Raw genomic sequence first — 10,601 nt, 5'->3', positions numbered from 1 at the left:
ATGAAGGTGGCATGAATGATACTGGGCTTGAGCAGGCCCTAAAAATACATACGCGTAAGTTATAGGAGGAAGTGGCCCAAATGCCCATGGGCCATATTCCTGCTACATTAACATCTCTCTCCCAGCCTGTACCTATGTCTTCACGGGGAGTTCCCTATGACCAGTTGACTGAGGAAGAGAAAACTTGGACCTGGTTTACAGAAGGTGCTGCACAATATGCAGGCAACACCCAAAAGTGGACAGCTACGGCTACACAACGCCATTCTGGGACATCCCTGAAGGACAGTGATAAAGGGACACACTCCTAGTGGGCAAAATTACAAGCAGTGCTCAGAAGGAGAAATGGCCAGAGGGTTAAGTCTATACCAGCTCATGGTCTGTGGCCAACAGTTTGGCTGAATGGACATGGAAAGAATATGATTGGAAAATCGGTGACAAGGCAGGATGAGGAAGAGGTATATGGAGAGACCTCTTTGAATGGGAGAAGAATGTGAAGATATTTTTGTCCCATGTGAATGTTCACTAAAAGGTAACCTCAGCAGAGGGGGATTTTAATAATCAAGTGGATAAGATGGCCTGTTCTGTGGATACCAGTCAGCTTCCTTCCCTGCCCATCCCTGTCATCATCCAATGGGCTCATGAACAAAGTGGCCACAGTGGCAGGGATGGAGATTATGCATGGCCCCAGTAACATCGGCTTGTATTAAGGCTGATCTGGCTACAGCCACTGCTGAGGGCTCAGTCTGCTGCATCAGAGACCAATACCGAGTTCCCTATATGGCTCCATTGCTTGAGGTGATCAGCCAGATGGAATGTTGATTACCCGGGACCACATCATCATAGAAGGGGCAGCATTTTATTCTCAAAGGAGTAAACGCTTATTCTGAATATGGATTTGCCTTCCCTGCATGCAATGCTTCTACCAAAACTACCATCCGTGGACTTACAGAGTACCTTATCAACCACCACGGTGATCCACACAACATTGCTTCTGATCAAGGAACTTATTCCCAAATTCCAGCCTTTTTTTGGCTAGAGCTAGGAGTCCAGGACTACACTGGAAGAGTCAAAGAAAAGAACTCAAGACTACTAAAGGAGCAGATGGAAATGACAATCTCGGGAAACCAAAGTGACTGTGGCCCTCTGTGCAGATATGAATACAGTGCCAGTGACTACACAGACTGAGGGACCTAGCACGTGCTGTTCCCTCCACCAGGAATTCTCCTAGAGATCCTCCATAACATAGCTCAGATGTCAGACCATCCATAATCACTCAACCATAGCCCATGATTCTTGCCACCCTGGCCTGTTTCCCTCACAGCACTACTTGCCAGTATACTGCCTATTTGTCATATACATACTTTTTCTCAGCTATAGTAAAAGGCCTTGTCCAGCAAGTTCAGCATTCAATCAAATCTTCAGTAACCTGACACGTAGCTGGCATTCAATAGTTGCTGAGTAAGTAGGGATGCCCACTTGAAGGCTTAAAGATGTCAAATTTCAGATGGATTCTTTAGCCAAGACGTGCTGCTCGTTGCCAACGCAAAATAGCTTAACGGTAATGTTCTGTTTAACAGGAAAATATTGAGGTATATCCCTAACGGTTTAAGTAGACTCACACAACCATGATAACTCACAAAGTATTCCTTGCATTGGAAAAACATATCATTCAATGGATTGCTCTTTCAGCCATCTTTTTATTTACAGTTTGTGTTTAATGCAAATCAATTCCATAACAAGAGAAGTTACTATGAATCAAAGCATAAATACACAAACACAATATACAATCCAAAATAGATGTACAGCATTCAGGTATGAAACAAAAGAGAATGTTCATTCACACACACAGTAGCTTGAGATCTGTTGGATATGGTTGTTCCAGTGTAGATTTCTAAAGATGGAAAAAAAATGACTTTGGTCATCAAGACTACTGTGGCCATATTAGATTTCGGAACATCTAAGCATCAGTGTGTGACCATGCGAACAAAAGACTTTAGGGAGTGTCTATTTTTAAAAAGGTTTCTGTGCATCAAGGCAGTTGTGAAAAGATCTACTTTCCAAAATCAAGCCCACTTTAGGCTTAGGACCAGCTTCTAACTATCTAAAAATATTGAATGATAACATAAAGTGTTCCAAATGTGGCTATTCCGATTCAGTTTAAAAAGAAGTATTTACAGAAAAGAGTATAAAAGTTTTTCTGAATTTAATGTAAGCAAGCTTCCAGTCTTCCCTTGCCAAATGTTTAGCTCCTTCACATATTTGCCTTTTTAATTTCAAGATTTGTCAATCTTACCTTCAAAACAGATCATTTTTTAAATTGTAAAAAGTATTCGACATATGCAGAAATAAAAAGCATTTTGAAATTAGTTGAGATCAATGTAATTCTACTCTTTGTTATCTGTTTAGCTAAATGAATCTACTGCTCTTTTTGAATAAGAATAGTTGATAAGTATATAAGCAAAATGTACTCATTATGCTTGGATTTGGGGTAGATTCCAATCCATCATTGCCCTGGTACATATCAATGACTATATAAAAATTCAAATGCAATGTCAAACCCAAACCCCAAGGGAAAGAGTTCAGTTCCCAAGAGAACAGCAATAGCTTAACATAAAATTTTCTCTAGAGTACATCAGCATTAAATTAGTACTGCTGAAACAACACACTGAGGATTTACAGTAACACCTGGAAGTTCCTTCTAATGTACATATAAATAGAATCACAGAAGCTTTGTTTTACCTCATTGTTTTATGGCCTTATAAATTTAATGAACAAATGAAAACTGAATCTCTGTTCCACATCCCATTCTTTATCTCTAGGTAAGATAAAATCTATTCTCACTTTCAAGGTAGAGTTTTATGTGTCCATACTTCTTAAGCCACATTTAAGGAAATCACCTCTTAACTAATTTTGGATGTTGTCTCTTCATCTTGTACAGGAAACTCCAGCAGATTTAATATTGGCATTCATCATCTAGTCAAACCCTTCACATGCTCTTCAAACCAATCAAATTTGGGATCCTCAACAGTTTCTGTCAATAAAATAAGGTGTGGAACTAGCAGATTCATTCAATGAAGACCTGTTTTTTTTTTCCCTTGTCACACTGGATGTCTGGATGCCATCTGAATTGGGTTTAGAGGATGGGGAAGTATAGCTGTTTCTTGGCCTGAGTCTCTTAACAGTAGAGATGTAGAAGGGAGACCGAGATCACCAAGAGACTGGCTGTTGACTGCAGAGCACCGTCACTTGCCTTGGTGGTGGCATTCGCTGGATTGGGGGCAGCTGAGGTATGCTGGGAGGAATTACTTGAAGGTGTTACAACAGCTGTTTGATTTGAATAAATCTAAAATATATAAAAAGTTACACTGATCAATTTCCAACGTCACAGTTGTCTCCACATACACTTAATATGCAATTAAGATAGATGATATATTCTCAGATTGCTCTTTTCCCATTATTCCCTTACCCACATCATTTCATTCTGAATTTTTGCTTAGTCCCACCAAGATCTTTTAGTTTCAAAACCAACTACCTAGAGATACCTAATGACTGCAAGTAGCAACAACAACCAAAAACAAGCAAACAAAAATGTTCTTCAATAACTACATAACTCCCAAGAGTATGACTTTATCCTTAATTCTTTATAAAGTAATAAGTAACCAGGTTAACTAATCCAGTTTCTGATTATATTGACTTAACTGGCATTGCAAAAAAGGTTTCCTCTATTTTCCCAAGAAGGGGAGATTTTAAAGGTGCACAAATAATTTGGATTTTAAAATATGGTAATTTGAGACATGTTATGAGAATTGAGTCGTCTATCCTGGATTTGCTGGGTAACTTTCACATACCCATTTAATACAGCCTAGAGTTTAACTTAAGGGGCCCTGGGTATCTTACCTGCTCCCTTGAAATCTTGAAAATTATATATAACCCATCTCAAAAATGGCCACGATATTTGTTTTAAGTTGAAAAGTATAATATAATGAACCCCTGCCTTAAGGCAAAATGATTTCACCCAAAGCATCGTGAAGTCGGAATGACTTCACAACAGACGAGAGGGTTTGGTGTTGTTTTCACCAGCAGCAGCCTTCCTGCCTGGTCACTAAGCTCACCACTGTGGCCAGGGACCAAGGTCCCCCCCAGTGTCCCAGCGCCTGAGTGGCATTATTCACCACACTATTATTCACCACACTATTTTTCAAGTCACTAAATGCACAGTCCAGCGGGGCACGTGGTAATCTCTCCTTTGTCACGGAACAAAGGCAGTTGGGAGATTTCAGCTCTCACTGCAAGAGAGGGTTTACAACGGCTTCTGATTACAGGCGGGACCAGGACGTGGCACCAAGCAGGTCTGGCCACGTGTACATTTGGCTGCCTATCAATCCAAAGATAAAACCATTCTATCTTTTGTTGTAAACCCATAAGGTAAACCCAGCTCCTTTTGTTATAAAACCCATAAGGACATTAAGCAAGCATTGACTAAAAAATTGGTAAATCCTATCTAAAATAGACTAATTTTAAAAATCTCGATCAAGTCAAATATATCCATTGGGAACCTACCCAATAGCGTGTGCTTCCAGGAAAAAGCACTCCCACTAAAAGGAAAGCATTAATATGGTACATAATTTAAAACAGGGCTCGCTGTTTGGGGGCAAGACCTGTTTTGGGATCCCTGAAGGTAATCTGTTCTTATTCTACAAAGCTTTGGTGCATCAGGTGACTTTTTTACTAGAGCCCAGTGCAGCAATAGGAGAATCAAAGGGTCCTCCCACACCAACGAAAAAAACTGTTAATATATTAAACTGACATTAAACAAAATTTTCCCTACCAAACTACCAAAGATTTATTTGCATAACTATTAATAAAAACCCTCTTAAATTTGGAGGCGGGGCGGAGGATCTGGTTGGAAAGGTGATGGAGTGGGCGGGGGAGAGCAGTGTTTCTGGCGGCCGTGCCCCTCCCCCACCGAGGAATGGTGAAAGGCTCGGGAGCGCAGCCGACCCGCAAAACAATAGGGTACAGTTACGCAGCCCGCGGAGCGGAAGACGAGGAGCGCTCCGCTCTCAGGCTGCGCTCCCAGGTGAGCCCGGCGGCTGGGTGTCTGGGGACCTGGCGCACCCAACTTTTCGGAGGAAATGCTCAGCAGACACTCAGAAAGCCCCAATGGAAGGCGATGGCGAGCCACCCGCTCGGGCACCTCTACCTACCCTCCAAGCCCAAGCTGCTGGAGACAAGTGCCCCTTCTCGCTCTCCCAGCGCCCCTCCCCCACTTGGGTCTCCCAGGCTCAGCCCCTGGCCTCCCTCGCGGCCGCCGCGCACCCACCCGGCCGGACACCGCAAGCGAGGTCGGTTCCCGGGACAGAGAATCTGGAGAGGAGGCGGCGGGGACAGGGACAAAGCCTGGCGGGGACTCGGGACAGAAATGTCCCACCCGCCGCCTGCCCAGAGCTAGCCAATCTGGCTAACACGGGGTTCCGTGGTGACAAGAGATGGACCTGTAAAGTCGCCCCCGGGAGAGCACAGGGTCAGGAGAGGGTCCCCGCCCAGGCTTCAGCCCCGAAACACGCGGGACTGAGGTGGGTTGATAGGGCCAGGTAGCCGCGGCTTCCTCGGGATCCATGAACCAGCTAGGAGTGGAGAACTGACGAGAGCGGCGCCCCCGAAGGGGATCGTCCCCTCTCTTTGTGTGGTGCGCTGGGGACGCGAAGACACTCGTAGAGGGAAGCGGGGTGTTCATGGGATCCAGGGACGACCTCCCCAAAGGACCTGAGGTCTCCAGGCGCTCCAGAGGTGGGAAGCGCACATTCTCTTCCCCGCTAGCGCCTCGGACTTCTGGGTGAAAGAGGGCGGTGGGCGTCAGGCTGCCTGGTAAGGGCTGCGCGGAACCTGGGGTGGGGCGGAGTCCTCCCAGCCCACGCGCGGAGGTGCTTTGTTCCCGGGGCCGCGGAAAGGGTGGAGGCAGCCGCCACCGAGTGGAAAGTGGGCTCCACATTGCCGTCCCACCAGGTCAGATTCTACAAGATTCTCTCTCCGAGGCCGGGCCCGCGCCCCGAGGTGGGGGGCGCAGGCCAGTCCCCAGGGGGCGCCCCCCCCCCCAGGGCGCGGACCCCAAGCCCCAGCATGCGCCAGGACCTCACCTGCGTAGGTAAGAGCAGTGCCAGAAACAGCAGCCCCAGTCCGAGCCTGGCCACCATCGCTCTGCCCATGTCCGCTCCGTCGGTGCGCAGCGCGTCTCACTGGATGCTGGGTGCGTGAAGGATCGCTGGCTCCGGGCGGGCGCAGGCAAGGTGGGGAGGGCGGCCGGCGGGCGGGACCTTATATACCGGGACAGCCACAATAGCCGTGACGTGGCGCCGCCCGCCCACCCGCGCTCCCCTCCTCCGCCGCCGCCGCCGCCCACCGCGCGCGCCCGCTGGCCGCCTCGCCGCATCCCGGCCCTCGCCTGGCTCCCAGCGCCCTCTCCCTCCGCCGGCCCCGGAGACCTCCGGGCGGCAGGTGGGCGGCCGGCGCCGCCGGCGGGATGCTTTGTGTTTCCCCGGGCAGGCAGCGTGCAGGCTGGCACAGGCGCCCGGCACCTCCCACACACGACCCGGGGCGAACTAGCGAGCCACACATGCCGCTCCCGGGGCCGAGCCCAAGTTTCCTTTGTTTCCCCGGACCTGCCATCTTACCCCCCAAAAGAAAAGTCTGAGCCTCCCACGCGGCGGGCAGCCTCCAGTCCCGGCTCTGACTACGGCGCGGACCCGGGGGCTCCCTCGGCTAGGGTTTTCTCAGATCTCCGCCCCAGAGGAAGGGGAACCGTGCGGGGTTTGTGGGTGTCCCGGACCTGGCGACGGGAACGGGGCGCCGGCACGCGCGTGCCCTTCCCAGGCTGGTCGGCCGGGCTGGCAGGCGGCGCCCGCGCTCAGAGCAATGTGTGTGTGCTCGGCCCCGCGCCCGTCACGCCCGCCCCTTCCCCCAGCCACTCGCTTTGTTTTTGGAGCTCCTCGTGCTCGCCTGACTGTGAGAGTTCTATGGGGCGTCCCGGGTCCCCATCCTCCCAAGAGGTGGGGAGCCGCCCCCCGGGCGCGGACATGCTGCCCGGACACTGGTGACGGCTGAGTTTCGGTCCCCGGCGCTCCTCCCTGCCGCCACTGGCGGACGGGGGCGAGGAGACGATAACCCACCCTGAGGGGTGATCCCCCTCCGCAGCCCTAAAGGCCCCGCCGGCCCTCACCACGCAGCTTTGCTCCCAGGTCCTACCCGGGCAGCGGGAACCTCCCTGGCGGTCCCATTAGAATTCGCTGCCCCAGTGGAATTCCTGGGGACATGCTTCTTTGGTCTCTGTTGCAACGCACTTGCTCATTATCCTTTTAAAGAGCAAAAGCTTTCCGGAGAAGGCTTTTACTTTTCCATAGCTGCCATCAGGCGATTTAATGAACTGGCGCATGTAGGAGATTAGTCATTCTGCAGATTTGAGTGGAATATATTTTCTAACCATCATATTGCGAAAACTTTCAAGCATACAGTGAAAGTAGAAACTATTTTACTGGTGGAAGGTTTTAAATTTAATTTGTAGTTGCGGGACATAATCTTTTTATTTAAAGTTTGCCCAAGTGGTCTGCCGTCTTTGAAGCAAACAAGAGACCAAACATAGTAAGGCTGTAAATTTGTTTAAATTTTACTTTTGCAGAGCAACCTGGTTAAACAAGGTTTGTTTTACGGAAGCAGAGTGGCAATGGAATCCACAATAGTTGGTCTGTGACTGAATGGGCCTGTGCCTTACTGGTCAACCACTTTAACTCAGTAACTTTCCACATTTAGTATGTACTCTAGAACACTTGTATTTATGTCCTGCACCAGCGGATTTTCCTGTTCTACAGTATCATCACCTTGTATAGAAATAACCTAGCCTGTTCCAGGACATGAATGGTCTGTGGCCCAGAAGTGCCTAGTCCCAAGGCAGGGCCCATAGGAGAAGCTGCTTGTTGAACTAAATGGTGGTATTCATAGGATACATTAATTTTGTCCTGCATCTTCTTTTTTTATTCCTGCTCCCCTCCTCCTCCCTCCTCCTTGTTATTAATTTGAAGAGATGAACTAATGGAGTGGTTAAGAATAGACTCTAGAGCCAGACTGCCTTGGTCCAAATCCTGGTTGTGCTACTTTTACTTGAGGCAAAAAGCCTCCATTTCTTCATCTGTAAAATGGAGATAATAGAGTCATTATTAACTAGTTTTTAAAGGGTTGTTGTATATAAAGTGTTAGAACAGTGCCTGCCTTACCCTGGGAGCTTTCAGGTGATATTTGCTCCTGCACTGAAGGTCCCAGGAACCTTCTTTGCAGCTGTGTGATTCATGAAAGACATATCAAGCACCAAATAGTACCCAAATCTGGTAAGGCACCTCATCACCAGCTAATGAGACTGCATAATTCACAAAGCAAGGCCCTTCATATCTGCCTAGCAGTTTCCCTGGGCATCCTATAAGGGGTGTTACCTGGGGCTTTGACAATTCCGTACCCTGGAGGCTTAGCTCTCCGAGGGAAGTCCTCATTACAAATCCTCCATGCCACTCTATTTCCTATATGGCAAGAAACTCAAGAAAACTGCCTGAATCTTTCCTCTAGGTTTCTTTCTGTGAATTCCTTCTTCCTGTTCATTCTTCTCTTCTGGTTTTCCATAGTTATTTGTTTGCTTTTCCCTTAGTCAATAATAGCTCATGCTCCTAAGACTATAAATTGTGAATCTCAATAGTTATCCTAGAATTTTTCTTAAAACACATTGCCAATTTCCATTTTTATAAAGAAAGTATTTCATGGAATGATCTTGTAACTGATGGAGTCCATAAATTGGCATATGCGTGGAAAGTCATAGCTTTAAGTTTTAATATTTTTTCATGAGATAGCATGTGACCCAATTTTTTGATGCTAGTTCTCTTATGAGTAAAATTAAGGGAGCAATATGTACAATTTCTTAGTTCAGAACTGTGAGGAGTGATGAAGAACCAGACTAAAGATCCAGAATCTAGGTAGACTCTGAAGTCAGACCTGGACTTGAACCCTGCTCCATCACTTTCTAGGGGTCTGACTTTGGGAGAGCTTCCCAACCTCTGACACCTCAATTTTCTCATCTGGAAAATGGGCTAATAATACCTGCCTCACAGGGGTATGATCTTCACTGAGATAATGTGTATGGTTAGCAGAGTTCCTGGCACATAGTAAGGACTCACTAAGCTGCCACTTCTGTTGCTGTAGGGTCTATTCATTATAGTGTGGCTTTTGAAATCTTTCATTTGTATAGCAATTGCTCTTTTTCTCAAGCATCTTTGCAGGTGGTATTTTATATGTGCACCTATGAGGTCAGTAAGGCAGACCTCATTTCTGAGGCACAGAGAAGTTAAGTAACTTACCCAAAGCCACATAGCCAGTTATGGTACCTCACCTAAAGCCATAACCAAAGTTTCCTGACCAGATCCCAAGTGTTTTCTGCTTTGCCAACAAGAGCAGAGACACGTCTTCCTACACCATATCCTCTTCGCCGAGCACTCAATCAATGTTTGCTGGCTGAATAGGCTAATGTTAAGGGAGCAGGTTAATTTGCTTTTTAAGGTAAAATAGTAAATCCTATTTTTAGGGGAAGAGAAGATATTACTTGACATTTTTAGAACTTGTCAACAAAATGGGTATGAAATATATTAATCCAATAAAGGATGTTTCTTCTGTGCTTTATAGCAGAAATGGTGGCTGGAATAATTAAATAATTTGTTTAGATTCTAGTCTACAATATGGTGGTGTTTATGTTCACAACACTCTTCCCCCTTATTCCGTACCACCATTAAATGCATTAAATTCCATGCATTTAATATTTTGATCTATCCTGGTTTTTTAGCTAAGCTTTGTTCCAAACCCAGGAACTCCAGCCTGCTCCAACCATGAGATGGCAGTGAAGGTGACCAAGTGAAAGAGCGTTTTTGACTGAGTAGGTTCTAAGTCCTGGGGCTAGAGCTTGCTGAATCAGCAGATGGAGTCGCAGCCTGACTCTCTGTGGGGATGTGCTGCCCCCTGCTGACCAGAGGAACCCCTCAGCTCTCACTGTCAAAAAATAAAATAAAACCCCTCCTTTGTGCCGACTGTAAAAGCCCTGAATTTTTGAAGCCTTGTAAAGCTAATAAACCGCAATGAGCTTCCTTGACTATTAGTGCCTTTTTTCCCTCTAGAGACTCTCAAAGAAATTCTCTCAGGTCTTAAGCTTCAATCAAACAAGAAAACAAATGTAAAGTGTAGGAATTGTATTATTTTCAAATGCAAATTGAGTAGCAGGATGCCTGCCTCTAAGCATCCTGGGGATTTTTTTCTTAAGGAAATGAAACAAAAAGAAGTAACTCTTAATCTCCTTGGCCAGAATTTAAATTCAGTGTCTCCATTGTGTGTTGGCAAGGATGTGAGAAAGCCAGTCTTCTCATCGACACTGATGGGATTACAGAATGGAATTTGACATCTATCAGTATTAAAAATACATGTCCCCTTAGACCTAGCAGTTCTAATTTTAGGAACTTATCCTACAGATATACTTGCAGAAATGCAAAAGGGTTTTTGCAGCACTGCTTGTAACAGCAAAGGAT

General features: G+C 46.6%; 1 protein-coding gene across 1 annotated transcript; it reads right to left on the bottom strand.

The window, feature by feature from the left end:
* Nucleotides 1-1,694: 1,694 nt before the first annotated feature.
* On the bottom strand, nucleotides 1,695-7,429 carry CD24 (CD24 molecule). Its single transcript, XM_068550844.1, has 6 exons — nucleotides 7,338-7,429; nucleotides 6,944-7,238; nucleotides 6,672-6,759; nucleotides 6,138-6,314; nucleotides 4,561-4,595; nucleotides 1,695-3,343 (listed from the first exon to the last, which is right to left on the bottom strand). Exons 1-6 carry the CDS (start codon nucleotides 7,427-7,429, stop codon nucleotides 3,176-3,178), a joined length of 855 nt encoding a protein of 284 aa, XP_068406945.1. The 3' UTR covers nucleotides 1,695-3,175.
* Between the last annotated feature and the right edge of the window lie 3,172 nt (nucleotides 7,430-10,601).

This window comes from Eschrichtius robustus, chromosome 9, assembly GCF_028021215.1.
Source record: "Eschrichtius robustus isolate mEscRob2 chromosome 9, mEscRob2.pri, whole genome shotgun sequence".
Taxonomy (NCBI): Eukaryota; Metazoa; Chordata; class Mammalia; order Artiodactyla; family Eschrichtiidae; genus Eschrichtius; species Eschrichtius robustus.
Note: the sequence above shows the minus strand (reverse complement) of the source record. Positions and strands in the feature narration are given on the sequence as shown.